Source organism: Lissotriton vulgaris, chromosome 3_1 (genome assembly GCF_964263255.1).
Source record: "Lissotriton vulgaris chromosome 3_1, aLisVul1.2, whole genome shotgun sequence".
NCBI classification, from domain to species: Eukaryota; Metazoa; Chordata; class Amphibia; order Caudata; family Salamandridae; genus Lissotriton; species Lissotriton vulgaris.
Window position 1 is genome coordinate 709,083,013 of NC_141689.1, and position 15,574 is coordinate 709,098,586.

The 15,574-nt window shown below is 42.7% G+C and overlaps 1 protein-coding gene across 1 annotated transcript in view; it reads right to left on the bottom strand.

The window, feature by feature from the left end:
• Nucleotides 1-15,574, bottom strand: part of TMEM232 (transmembrane protein 232) — an 843,610-nt gene that overhangs the window by 576,395 nt on the left and 251,641 nt on the right. The window contains exon 3 of the mRNA XM_086963014.1: nucleotides 4,356-4,467. Coding sequence (XP_086819140.1) covers nucleotides 4,356-4,467 — 112 coding nt within the window. The remainder of the gene's footprint in view (nucleotides 1-4,355; nucleotides 4,468-15,574) is intronic.

Here is a 15,574-nt window from a genome sequence, read left to right on the forward strand (position 1 = left end):
CACGGGTGAGTAGTGCGCTTTACAAATGATATGATTGATTGATTGATTGATTGAATTGTAAATGGTAGAATTGATAATGATTCTCCAGCTCCTCCTACATCTCTTAAGGAAAAATGTATACTTAATTGTAAATGATAGAATTGATGATGATTCTCCAGCCCAATAGACCCATAAATCTCCCACTGGGGGCTCTATTATCAACTAATTGTTTCCTGTTCAATTCATAATGTCATTTCTGAAGTGACTATTTTTGATAGTCACATTAGTGATCATAAATTATTTATTCCAGCTACAGTTCAGTCTGTCAGATGTGGGTTCATGGCATTTTAATGGAGACATGGAGAGGTTTTAGAGCTCAACCTAGAAGTGGAATCCAAATATTATCCCTAAGCACACTCAGTATATGAAGCAAATAGTAGCTAACGTAAGATAAGAGCATATTATTCCTCATCTGAGACATTATCAACAGCCATTCTCATACCTGAATGAAGTTATATATTGGCTAATTAGAAGCCAATTTATATCCCTCTCTGTCATAGGAGGTAAATTCAAATCTTTCCTAAAGCAGAGAAGAAGATTAAAAGTGCCCATAAAAAAGCAAGACTGTGATCATAAATAGACAGATCTTAGAGAGGCAGCTAAGTGTAATGATGTGAGAACATTTTGAGAGATTAGTGCAGAATGTAGTGGGACTATAGTGAAGTCACTCCCTATCTTAGTCAAGAAGGAAACATAGAGTAGTTATTTTAAAGAGTTATGTGCTGCCAATCGTAGTGAGGAGTAAAGTACGAAACATTCTTCTTTTCCATTGAAATCTAAGCTACAAATACTCTATAGTCCTCCTTCTGTGGAACGGATTGTGGATTTCATCTGTGAAATTAGATCCTTAGGTGCGATGGGCCCAGGTGAAATTCCAATCTTGATAATAAAAAGAGAGTCTAAACTTTTTTAGCTCCTGTTTTTTAACATTGTTATGTACATGGCACAATTCATCCATCTTGGACCATAAGAATTATAGTTTCTTTTTACATAAAGCGTTCCTCTTATCTGCCCAAAAATTATCTGCAATTTCCCTATTAGATACAGCTGGTAAAGTGTTGTTGATAAGCATATTGGAGCATATTCACTCCTGGATGGATGAGAAACAAATTATCCCAATAGAACAATCTGATGTTTAGGAATACGTATTTTACATTAGACTACATTCCAATTTTCCAACTCATGATGAAACAATATGTTAATATCTGAGGAGTAATCAAAAACAAGGAGATGATGGACGGGGTGCTGAAACTTTTCAGACACTGACACCAAGTCACAGATCTGGGTTGAATACATCATCGTTCTTTAGCTCACTTCACCACCCCAGTTCAGACCCAGCTATATGCAAATCAGTCTTGACCCTGTGCCTCATGGGAACAGTCCAGCTCGAACTGCCAGGTCAGGTCTTCCGTGGACTGGACACAAGCATCCTGGGACCTGTTTTGGGGTAACACCCCTCATAATCCAGGCTAGCTTGAATCCAGTGGCAAAGTGACCAAGGGACCTGTGTCTGGGCACACCCTGCCAACTTAGGGCAAACAAAGCAAACACAAGGGGATGATGGACGGAGTATGGAACTTTTCAGACACTCACCCCCAGTCACAGATCTGGGTGGCATCTACCGCTTTGCCTTCAACATTTTGTTCAGTCTCATGTCTATTGGTTATGTATATTTTTTCTAGTATGCTTTTAACTGACTTTTGTTATATTGAACAACAACTATAAGAAAAGAAAAGAAAACAGAAGAGAAAAACACAAAAAGAATATAAAATATGTAAATCTTAAAAGAATTGATAAATATATATAATATATACCAATAAAATCAAATGAGAATATTTCATTATTTGAGATTATCTATATATAGTTGGACTTTCCATTCTCAATCTCATATGTAAGCTATATCAACCATGATCTCCACATAAACATATTTTGATTTTGTCACTTGGCTATAGACCTTCCTTGACACAGATCTGGGTTGAATCCATCATCGTTCTTTAGCTCACATCAACACTCAATTTTAGACCCAGCCATATGCAAATCAGTCTTGACCCTGTGCCTCATGGGAAAAGTCCAGCTCGGTTGAAGGACTCTGTAATTTTTGTAATCTTGCTATTCAGGATTTGAATCATGTATTTTTTGTATGTCCTACATTGCTTCCTTTACATTGTACATTTCTGAGACCCTTGCTTGTAAAATACAACGCTCAACTGTTAGTTTAAGCCCACCATTGAATGTTCTCTCCACTCAATGAAATATTTTGTTTAATCATTTTTAAATGTTTCTTACATTTGCATTGAATGTACCATTTTTAAATATTGTGCAGATTGTGCATAATTGTATCATAATGTTAATTTTTCATTTGGACCTCTTTTGAGTTCCAAATTTTGAATAAAGAACTTGAACTCGTGCGATGCCAGAGAGATATATGTGTGTTATAGCAATATGTTCAACAGAGCTCATGCAGAAGATATTTCGTTTTGTCAAACTATTAGAAGGGTAATAAGTAATAAAGATCGAATGGCATTACTGAATTTATCATATCTGGTTACCAATATGTTGCAACCTTTGTTCTGATCACTCTTTTTCAATAAAAGCTACAGTTTTAAGGCTTAAATGTCTTATATGTATTGAGATGATGTCCCTCAGCCCAGGCTCTGGGAAAACAAGTAATCTAGTTATATCTACAATGAAAGGGAATACAACATTTCTTTGCTAAACACACCAGACATCTGCACTATGTGCCACTGTGCATGATTCCTGCGCACAGACAATTATTTTACCAGATTGACATTTATGGCTATTTTGAAATAAAAGTCTGTCAAATTTAACAGAGCATATGTGTGTGTGGAGCTCTGTAGTGCACCATAGCCAAAGCAGATATCAAAACTCCTAGGGGTCGATTCCGATTCGGGAAAAAAAGCGTCCATCCGAATCGTATCCGGAGCGCTCGCCGTACGAATCGTACACGTCCGTCCGAATTGCGTAGTACGATACGTTTCCCATCAATCCGTCCGAATCGTCGCAAACCGTACAAATTGCAAGGCTGAAACCGTACGACACGGATCCGCACAGTGAACTGTACGATCCGTAAACATGCCGTACGACCCGACGAGTACGATCCGGACCGGGAGATGAGGACCTGATTCGTACGGTCCACGTCAGGTAAGGACGATTTGTACGGAAAAGCACACAATCACATACACACCGTACGGTGCGTACACCCCATGATCGCAGGGATACGGTGCGTACGCCCGCGATCATGGGGTGTACGCCCGTAACCCTGCGATCGCAGGGTGTATGTGCCGTACACCCAGCAAACAAGGGGTACGGTGCATACACCCCATGATCACCGGGTACGGTGCATACCCCCCATGATCGCAGGGGTATGCAATGTACCCCTGCGATCATGGGGTGTACGCACCTTACTCGGGAGGGCCGTTCCGTACCTGTTTTGAGGTGAACTCTGCTTTTACTGTAGTTTTCAGCTCCCGTAGAAAAAGGGTCAGACGGTGCGTACCCAACACAGATCGTACTTGCTGGGTCGGGAAAACCTGCGTTGAAACGTCCAAACGTCGCTTGCTGCGTGTTCCAGCGGCGATTCGTATGGGAATACGAGTCATACGGTTCCTGGTACGATTCGTATGGGGAACTGCATTGGGAGGGAATCGTACTACATCGTACGTACGGGGGACGTTGCAGGGTACGATTCGTACGGGAAAAACACTCTGAACGGCTATTCAGAGCGGTTTTTCCTGAATCGGAATCTACCCCCAAATGTCCAAAGCAACCAAAGAGGGGCATGCAGAAAAGTTAGAGTTCTTTACAGCAATTTCTTCTCATGAAGTCCCATTATTTTTCCTCACATGATTTTTCTCACCAACCTGAGGACTGATTAGTTCTATCTCCATATGTAAAATGTGTTGAGCTCACAGAAGGCTACATACGTTCACAGAAAATGTGTACATGTTATTCAATTTTGAAACTTATTAAGAAGAAAAATCTTTATTCCAGTGGTATTCAGACGATTCACCCCAAACAGCTAATTAATATAATTTGAAAAGGACAATTGCATGCAACAGTGCAGGTTACTGGTAAGCAAACTAGCTGATCTCCAACAGCACCAAGATAACCACTGACATAAGGAAGCAACAAAGACTGCCTCAGCAAAAGGCACTCTCAGACAGCACACTCAATGTTATCCCTAAAATGTATAGGACTTTCTCAGGAATTATTGTACATTTCTATTACCTAGCATTCTTACAAACCAAAGAAACATGTTACATGCATTGAATTCCAAAGGAATGCCACTACATTACCTTGGATCTGTTTAGTAATTTCCCAGCAAGATCAAGAAATCGTTCTTGCTCCTCGGGATCCTTGGCAGCGTTGAATTGATTAATAAATTCCTCTGTCACTTCCTGGGGCTTTCTAAATAGTATATAAATTAATTATTGCGACATTAGCATTAGTATGTAACCGACATTAAATTACTACTTCAAACTATTTCAAATGAGGCATCTGGTTTCTCCACACAATGACATCACATTCTTTACATCACCTTTGAAATGACTAACAATGCACAAGAATTATGATTCATAAACGTTTTAATTTATTTTTATGTATTTCTTGGGCATGTTTAAGTCTAGATTCAAGTTTAGGAACACTGTACAAGACATCCATATATTAAAACATGATTAGCACCAAGGTGAGATGTGCAATAGAGCACTCTATGAATTACATACATATATAGGCATGTGGAGAGTCGAGGGCCAGCATACAGTATGCTGTGAAGATGTTGCAAAGTTATTGATAAAAAGGGGTCAATAATGAGGAATATTTTGCTGATTTGGATTGAGATCATTTTAGAAATAGTAACTAGCAATAATCATAAGGTAAGTGCACCTTAATTATGTATGTTTTCCATTGAGAAATGTGAGGAAATCTGGGTATAATTATATGCACAACGTAATGGAGAGTATTTTCATATACACTTGCACAGCCTGGGAAATCGTGCTTTCTCTTGAAATAAGGTGAGAAGAAAGTTCCTGTCTCCCAATTTTCCTTACCATGCCTTTCAAGCTTGCATGGAACAGGGAGTAGAGAGCGCACACCGAGTGAAATATGAGGTATTAGAACAATGGAATGTTGAGAGCTTCATGGAAGAAAATAGAGTAGCTCGGGCTTATAATGGCTGGTATAAGCCCTGAGCTCCAACATTCAAATGTTTGGCTTTATGTTTCTAACTTTTTAATTTAGAAAATTTTACCCCCAGTGGGTGCAATGTTCCAATTGCCTTATAGCCCTTCTGTATCCGGCCATACCAGTTCTTGAAGGTCCTCTCCCTCATTATAGACCCTTGCCCGCCGCTCAGGCCTATAATTCAGGATCAGGGCTTTCAACAACCAGATTAGCCCTCTGCAGCAGGCTTTAAGGCTTAGTATGAGTGGGGTAGGATTTAGAAAGCATAAGTCACTAACTAGAAAGGTGGTTGATAGCACTGCCTTTATTCCAGAATTTAGCGATGGAAAATTTTGGAAAAATAACACTCTTCTAAGCACACAAAGTAAATCCCTAATAAATAACATGACTCGTTTAATGAACATTATAATAACAATGATTTATAATCTAAGGTATTTACCTTCATTTTACGCGAAAACTGAAATAGAAAATATTATAATTAAACAATAAAACTGCTCCATCTGTCATGAACAAACATAAAAGTAAATCAAATATTCTAGTATAGAGCAATATTAGCCCTGACAAAATAAACCCACAGTCAATGCAGTTGAGCTGTGGTAAAGTTGACTACATGAGTACATAACTCCAGGAAAGTCTGTGCAAGTGAGAAGTCTTTTACTTGCAAACCCCCTTTATCACAAAAAATAAGACACATCAACTGCACGTAAGGTTTCCGCTAGCAGAAGAAACATAATAGCGACAAGCGGGGAATGGATAAGTTATCTCAGACACCCATTAAGATTGGCAAACTTGCATAAACCGCCAAAAAGAATAAAAAATGGCAGATCCCATTCTAGGAGCTTAGGTTAACTCTATGACACATCCATGCTCCTGTGTAAAGTTCTGAAAGTTCTGACTATTTGGTGTACATATTGGTAGTATAGTGTCTAAACACAGTTGAATAAATGCCAAGAGTAAGTCATATTGGTAACCTATCTTTTATTTTTTTATAACATTTATTTTAGTTTTCCCAAAAACAGCACCACCAACAGAGGTAGAAAATAACAGTGGGTGAGCATAGCTGGGGTGGACCTTCGCTATCGCGCAACATCACAAATCTATACATGATAAGTTATCAGCTTTAACAGACATTAGACAGCATTAACATTATGATTGGTCACCTATCTTTAGAAGAAATGGGCTACCTGCATGACTGGAACAGATAGCACAGTAAAATGGGTGGCACAGATAAAGAAGTGCACAAAGACATTACTATTAATAAAGCTTGCAATAGCCATGAGTAACTTTCTGTTACTAATAACAGCCCAATTAATGCTGAGGAACCATGGTTTGCTTGGAAGACGATAATTTCAGCTTCTACATTTCATGAAGCAAGGCAAGAGGAGCGGCTTACAGCTTAAGTCTCAGCGGGTGAGGAGAAGCGATACTCCAAACCTGCTTGTGAAGAGTCCATCTCAGGAAACGGAAGACTGACTCTCCTTGCAGAGAGTCAGCACTGCCTGAAGACAGGCTCTGTGTATATTGAGAAATCACTATTGCAACTGCTCCCGGCCACAAAGTATATTTTTCAGCCGGCCTTGAACTCTCGTATAGTTTGGAGATGTGGTGCCCATCCTGGATATCTAAGTACATCTCCCTTTGCTAGGCAATTGTGAAACTATACTATGTAGCAGCAGCCAAGACCTTGTTATTAAGATTTATATTGTGTCTTGCAAAGAAAAGTCGCTTCCTATGAGTTTTTCTGGGGCATTGGGAATACAGAGAGGTATATTGGAGTCGTGTTGTGAATTAAAATCAAACTTTTAACCTGAACCTTGAATCCTGAACATTTAACATACACTGTAACGGACAGGAGGGATTCTTAAGTCAGCACTATATTGCATACAGGATTATGAATAAGGTATTCAGATTGCTAATAATACTAATGACAGATATTAATGTTTGCTAATTACCTTGCAGTCATACTAAACTTAAGTAAAAACTAAAACTCATCTTCCACACAGTGCATAGTGGCAAACCTTGAGGTAGTTATCTAACTCCCACAGAGAAGTGTTGATGAACATATACTTAAGGTGCTCATCTCTTTTGAATGTTTAGCTTCAGTATAACAAGTTCCACATCAAAGTACAGAGAGTTGGTTACAAAACACTATCACTAAGGTATACCCATTCTTGAGTTAAATACAGTACTTTCATATCAGGTTACTTTGTAAAATGTCACTTTTAAAATGGAGGCCATTTCTGTCTGCTTGTGCCGCCTGACTGAGGTGGGTTAGCGGTCTAGTGTTTGAAGTGACAAGGTGCTCTATACTCCCCACAGAGGCAGTTGAGGCTGGAACTGCCAGGGACCTTCTAGAAGCTTCCAGTCTTTCTGGTATTTGTAGAGCAGTAGAGATGCCATGTGCTCAGTCAGAGCATGGACTTGAGAGCGAGGGGACCTGCTGCCAGGGGGTGCAGCCGCATGGGCCTGTGTGGGCCGCTGAACCCATCTGTACCCCCCCCCCACTGTCCACAGGGCCAGTGAAACCCCGCTGCTGGAGTTCAGACTGCTGTACCAGGAGGAGTGCCACGTTGCAGGGGATGATGGTTCCGAGGAGCTGCTGTCCTGTACTGATGAGTACCCACTGACCGATGACCTGGTCTAGCACTGCCTGCTCTCCTGCCCTAGCGCCTTGTGAATACTACACCTGAGCCTTGACTGCTCCCTAGCGCCTGGAAAAGGATAGCGCTTTGAGTGACTGCCAAGGAGCACCTTTGACTAAGCCCAGAAGGAGGTGAGGAGTGCAACCTGTTGTCCCTGAGTCTGCTGGTGGGACCTAGTGCCTCATGAGCCATCCATGTGGACTTCCTGTACCCTCCCCCTGCCTGCACTCTAGCACTGTACTGCCCAAGCGCGATATGCAGATGGCCAAACCTCCCATGGGTAAAGAGTTCCGCAAATGGAAATCCATGGACCGCTCCGGGTTCATGGACACGCTGAACAACACCCTTCCCCCATTAGACGAAGATCTGGAGGTTGATGAGAGGGCACTGTCCTCCTGGCTTCTCCACGCAGCAGATCTGTTCGCCCCCTCTGTATACTTACCTAACATCAGAGGCAATGATGCCCACAAATGGTTCACTCAAGAACTTAGAGCACTTAAATTAGGGGTACGACAGAAAGAAAGACAGTGGAGAGCCACCTACTCTTCACAGGATAGGGAAACCTTCTGCGTCACTAGGAAAAGTTATCAAAAAATTTTAAAACAACACAAACTTAATTACTTCTCCACAAAAATTTTATCGTCATCTAACAAGTCCAAAGATATTTTTAATATAGTTAATGAACTCTGTGACAACGACAGGACAGCCCCTTCAATAGCTCCTACGCAGAAGCTATGTGACTCCCTGAATAATTTTTTCAGAGAAAAAATTGTCACTATCAAATCGAGCATTGCTAACTCCCCAACGTCACTTCCTCTGGATGACGTTTTTTACAATCCCTCTGTATTAGATACCTTCCCGGCCATTGATGGTAAAACCTTTTCCTCACTTTTGACGAGGGTAAAGTCCGGATCCCCTAACGACATCTGCCCCCCCCACATCTTTTCGGAAATCGGTCGGACTATCCCTCAGGGTATTTTACCCCTACTAAATAAATCACTGACCCAGGGCAGGGTACCCACTGGCTTTAAACACGCTTTGCTAATCCCTCTAATTAAGAAACCAGGTCTGGACCCTCAGGACTCATCAAACTATCGTCCTATATCCCTGTTGCCGTTCCTATCCAAGATATTGGAGGCTCACGTCTCCAATTGCCTTTCCAACTTTGTGGAAACCACTGGATTTCTGGAGCCAAATCAAGCTGGGTTCCGTCCAGGCCATTCGACCGAGACGGTAACCCTGGCAGTCCAGAATACACTTCGGTGCAATGCGGACAGGGATGTCCACCAGGCACTGGTGCTTCTTGACCTGTCTGCTGCATTCGACACGGTCGACCACACTATTTTGGTCGGCCGTGTCGAGCAGGCAGGCCTTAGAGGTACTGCCCTGAGCTGGGTGGAATCATTCCTGTCCGACCGGACTCAAGCAGTGAGACTGGGCACCTTCACAGCCCCTAGAATTAAGAACGATTGCGGTGTCCCCCAAGGCTCATCCCTGTCTCCCCTTTTATTTAATTTGTACCTGCGTCCCCTTTTGTACTCCTTGAGGAAATTCAAAGTGTGGATCTTCAATTACGCAGATGATCTGCAATTGGTTTTCCCCCTGGGGTCGTCGGATGCTGTCACTGAGTTTAGGGAGGTCATGGCTCATATCCAGAGATGGATGGGTCTTAACCACCTAAAACTTAACCCAGGCAAGACTGAATTGATCTTGCCTGGGAAGAGCGAACTCAGCTGGGGACCTCAATTCTGGCCTCCGGAGATGGGAAATCCCCCCTCCAAATCCCACACGGTTAAGAGCCTTGGAGTCACCTTCAGTGAAGACCTCTCCTTGAAAAGCCAGGTAGGGTCAGTTGTCTCCGCATGCTTCTTTCAGCTGCGCAAGATTAGAAAGATTGCCCATTTCCTAACCCATTCTGCCCTGATACAGGTGACCATCGCCCTTGTGCTGTCTAGGCTGGACTACTCAAATAGTTTATATTTGGGCCTTCCAGCCGGGCAGCTCAAGAGGCTGCAGCTGGTTCAAAATCAGGCGGCCAGGCTGATCTGCGGGCTTCCTAAATGGCAGTCCATCAGGCCAGGCCTGGCAGACCTGCATTGGCTGCCGGTAGCCCAGAGGGTGGCTTTTAAAACCGGCTGCATTATTTTTAGGGCATTACAAAGCAAAGGCCCCAAATTCATCATCAACCTGCTTGCCAGATACACTCCCTCCCGCAACCTCCGTTCTGGTCACAAAAACTTGCTCACTGTGCCGGTTGTTAGGAAACAACGTCAGGGCGGCAGCTCCTTTCATTTTCTTGCTGCATCCCTCTGGAACTCCTTGCCAGCTTCTTTAAGGGCGCACGAAGATATTCTAGCCTTCAGACTAGCCTTTAAGACCTGGCTTTTTAGAGAAGCCTATCCCTAGATGTTCTAAGTGGTCCTCCTGTTGTTGTGTTATGCTCTGAAAACTTCCTACAGCGCCATGAAGCCTACGGGCGTACGTGCGCTTTATAAGCTAAATTTAACATAACATAACATAACATGGCCAGTGAGGAGAGAGGAGCGTGGGCGCTATGTCCTTTGGTGGAACCCTTAATCTGGCGTGTGGGATTCCACCCTGCCTGCTTGGTTGACAGTGGGCAGCTTCAACATTGTAGGGCACTCTTAATTGGGCACTCTTAATTGTAGAGTCCAGAAGAGAGACTCCATTTTCCCCAGGCGCTGTGGCGCCATAGGCTAACCTGCAAGGCTGATGGCACTTATAATGTACACCGCTCTCCCTCAATGACTGCATGGCTGTTAATGTTTTAAGCCCCCTTCTAATGTGACTTACGCTAATGTGGTGATCCTAGTGCATTTATGCTAATGTGTCAATGCTAACGTTTTTATGCTTATTGCAGTGCTGCTAAGGTTTATGCTGATGTCCAATTCAGTGAAGCTGATCTATGCACATTGTGATTAATGCCTAGTGACAGTATTGCCCCAGATTGGCTACCTAGAGGGGTTCCTGCCATTCAGCCTATTGACATGCAATGATGTTCTATTCCAGGCCTCCCGCACCCATGCATTTATGATAATAAGGGTTATGCCTATTGGGACGCCCCCTGCTTATGTCAGGGTCTACTGAGAGCCCACGCTATGATTATTACCCAATGAGATGCCCCAGGATTTATGCAAATAGGTATATGGCCTTACACTGAAGGTTGTTGTGCATAATAGGCCCCTATGCTCACATGTTTATGCCGTTGTGTTTTTCATGCAAATGCAGAAGGTGACTGATGCCCAATGATAAGGCACAATGTTCCAAGTGCTACTGTGTCTGCTCTGCTGTTAAGAGGCATAATGTGATGTTTATGCTAATGGTATGCCCAAGGTCCTGCTAATGTGGGTATGCCTAATGTAAGTGATGTCTTGGGATGGTATATTCACAATCATGTGATTTTCCCTGACAGACATGTTTTGGTGCTCGCCTGTTTATACCTAATACTAAGAAGGTTGAATGCATAAGAGGCCTGATTTAAGGTGTCGCTGGCCAATGAGTCTGCAAAGCTTGTATCTCTATGTCTAAGGAGGTGTTGAGGGGTTGCTGTTTCAGGCCTGCTCAAACAGCGATTGAGGCCTATCGTGAGGCACGGCTAAGTTCCTGACCTTGCCAGTAGGTACAGGCTGCTCTACGTTCATTATTAATGCTAATGGGATGTTGACTTCAGCAGTGGTAGGATGGAAGTCTTGAGGAACTTCACTTTCTCCTTAAGACATCTCCCATCCTTTTCTTATTTTTAATCCTGGTAGGGGTACCAAGTTGTATTGAATAAAGTAATTCTTTCTATTGGCACCCTTAATCAGTTTTAATCACTTCCTTATACTGCACTTTTTTGTCGCACTATCAGTTCCAGTCACAGGGTGTTTTGCACACGCTTTTCACCTCATTTTGTGTTACTCGTTGTATGTGTTGATATTATTTGGTTCTACGTCTTGTAGCGTGGAATTTATTATTTTTCCCCCTCCCTAATGCTTCGCCCTGGATGTGGCTACACCAGGGCGTTTGTAGCAGGCCCTATGATGAAGCATGTCACATACTTCGGTATGTGAGTGAGGGCAGTTTTTCTAAACTGAGAAATTTTCCTTGGTTATGTTTAGTGTGTACTCTACACACCCCTCTTGCGTGAACATTTGAATTTGTTTGGGGGCCTGGGGTAGTGGAGTTTAAACAGTAACGGCCCTCTCCCCTTTGTTGTGTTGAATATAATGGGTTGTTCCTGCCTAATGCGTCATGCTAATGTTATTTATGCCCCAGGTTTAGGCCGTATGACAATACTGTGGTGCTAATGTTGTTACAGCCATGCTGAAAGGGTTTTTCCCCTAAAGCTACAGCTGCTGGACTCTACATCTATTCCTTGCACCTACGTTTATTCCACATACTCTTGTGATGGTTTTAGCAGCGGCCCGAGTGGCCCTGCCCTGTAAATAGTCCCCTTCTGTACATGACTACCGGGTGCCAGTTGGCGCCGTGTTCACCCCTGTGATTACTTCTTGCTGTGTTGTGCATAATACATATGCTGTTTTTCACCTAAACTGGTGTAGTCTCTTTTTGTAGTGTGCCTTGCATGTCGCCTGCGTGTGCTGTGTGGATGCTTTGCACATGTCCCCTGGAGTTTGGCCCGCCCGCTCTGCACCACGCTACCCCACTTGTAACATAAAGATACCTATTATTGCCTTTAGATACCTGGTACATCTTCCAGACAGAAAGCCCAGCAAAGTGAGAAGTCAGAGTGGTGGAGTCCAGTGTCTCTGTTTCCTCTCTTATCCCATTCAATTTTTCTCGTTTCTATAACTGAACCTCATTTCCTTGCCTATGTGGTCAATGATGAAAACGGTAAGAGACAGAAGAGTGCATAACTCTGTGTTTTCTGAAAATATGACAGAATTTTTTAACTATAGAGAGCGTTATTTACATAGTTCAGGACTCAGACATTATTCTATTAATCACTTCTATGTTATTTTCCATCTATTGCTAAACTATGTTGAGTATCATTGCCTTGCAATATTTTAGTTTACTGCAACTTGATCAATACACTTGAAGGCAATGTATGTGCAAGCAGGGTTATTTGAAAGATTATTGGGGCCACGGCCAAGGCATATTTTAGGGTGCACTATTCAGAACATCTTTAAATTTATCACCCATTTTCAACTAATTAAACCTCAAATGATGAGAAGAAAAACAGAATTATAGGTTAAATTTTGGAAACATGGATGCAAAAAACAGCTGAAATATCAAGTTGCCCCGTGTCTGCCAGCCAAGTAGTATCAAAGCTTGAACAAGCATTGCCCAGGGTAATTTCTTTTTTCTTTCAACATTCTACTTGATTGTCATTGTCTAATTAGTCTGTTCCTCCCACCGTAGGAATACCATGGCAACAGATGCTTAGTGCATGCTTAGTGAAATAATGCATATTAAAATAAACACAAGAAAAGGGGGCTACTCAATTTGTGGGTTGCATTAATCACACGTACATATCTAAGGTTCCCTAAGGATTTCACTGCTCTCTACAAGTGTTTCGAACTGTACCACATAATTATAGTAATTCTTCATTCTTACAATATTTTATATCAAAATCACAGAACATCAGCGGGCTAAACCAGACAATTTTCCAAACATATGTAAATATATTTTCTAGGATTTTGTAGGGGGGGGGGGGGGGTCAATGAGAACAGAGTAGCACCAAATGAACACAACATGATATTACACAAATAATTAACACAAAAACAGAAAAATATAACACCATTAGACAGAGATAATATAAAACATTCTTATAAATAGTACAATTATTGGGATTTTTTCAACGTTTCGGTATTTCACATAGTTTTTTCTGGATCATCATGGACCATCATGGATCTTCTGACCTGTAAATAGTCATAATCAACAGCTCACTATGACCTTGTATGGACCAATATAATGCCACCTCTACTCCAAAAAGAACCACTATGATGCAGACCTCCCCAGCACCTTCCATGTCTGCACTGCCCTCCTTCCTGAAACCTCACAGTCGAAACTCCTTCTCCATTACCATCCCCCAACTTTTCTACCATAGTGGCAAAAAATCTCAAACAGAAACTGATTGAACAATTCCCCGAATTGCTCATCGCTGATATCTATCACAACCTCTCAAAAGGCATCAAGAGAACAGATCCCATTTTTTACACTACCCGGCCTGCAAAATGGAACATAGCCCTAACAAAATACTTGCACATAACCAAAACCACTAACATTGAATATTGCTGTAAATTAACAATATCCTTCTCACCAAAGTTCAAATGTGATGCTACCGAAACCATCATGAAATAAGCCAGCGATGCCAAATATACTCACCTTTGAATCCTTATTCCCTACAATAGAAAGCAGCATATCAATGGCGCAAATCTCCTAACTCCCAAGTCTCAGTCCCCCACAGGACACTACACAAATTGCAACATGCACGAATCACACTGCATACCCTACTCCTTCCCTCACCACTCAACCTACCCTCAATGAAACACACACGACACACACCACAAACTGTACTCCCTCCCTCACACCTCATCCTGCCTTCACGCCTCCTGGTGCTGAACCCGCTGTACCTGATAGTTCACTGGGCCACACCACTACCCCTTGTGTGCAAAGTTGGATCTACTCACTTACCAACACAATCACCAGTCCAGCTCAGAATACCAGCTCAGCTCAGAATATAACCACTAACCCCACCCAACAACTCATCAATTCCTCTGACTACCACCACACCTTACAAGCAACATCTCCACCCCACTCCCCTTCTCCTCTGACCTCTTGGAACATCGAACGAAAATGCCCATGCCCCTAACTACAACTAACTACCTTCTTCGCTCACCACTTCGCTGACGACCCCATTTTAAAGGGGCCTACAATAGTCACCCCCCAGACCCGTCATTAACAACCAAAAACTAAATTTCATCCCTAATCGCACTCACACCAACATCTCGAATCCCACTCCCACCGACATACACTATCTGATCCGGGACTACCTTGCCCAGTACAACATAAAGTGTAACTCCCACCCCCTCATATAGGGAGGCTCTGGCGGGTAGCGCATTGCCAGACTCGACATTGCAGGCGATAATAGTATCCTTACTGAAGCCGGGTAGAGATGCCCTACAGCTAGAGAATTATAGGCCATTATCCTTACTGAATACGGATTATAAAATTCTCAGTAAACTACTGGCAACGAGACTATCTCAATGTGTCGCGGATATCATTCATCCGGACCAGAACGCATTTGTCCCGGGGAGGAGCACCGCACTGAATTTACGGAGGTTGAGCCAGCTGATGATACCGCAAGGTAGAGAGGGAGTAAACGAAGGGTGTATCTCCCTAGACCTTAGGCAAGCCTTCGACTCCCTGAGGTGGGATTACATGTTTGCAGTGTTGTCCAAATTTGGCATTCCTGAGGAATATATAACATGGGTGAGGTTGCTCTATCACGGCCCTACAGCGAGAGTCAGAACCAACGCGTGTGTTTCGGAGCAGTTCGCAATAGCGAGAGGCACCAGACAAGGATGCCCACTGTCACCCCTGCTCTTTATCATCGCCTTAGAACACTTACTAACGAAGGCACAGACAGTGGCGACACATAGAGGAATAACCAGTCTCAACACTCGTCATGTCATCTCTGCCTATGCGGATGATATATTATTATTTCT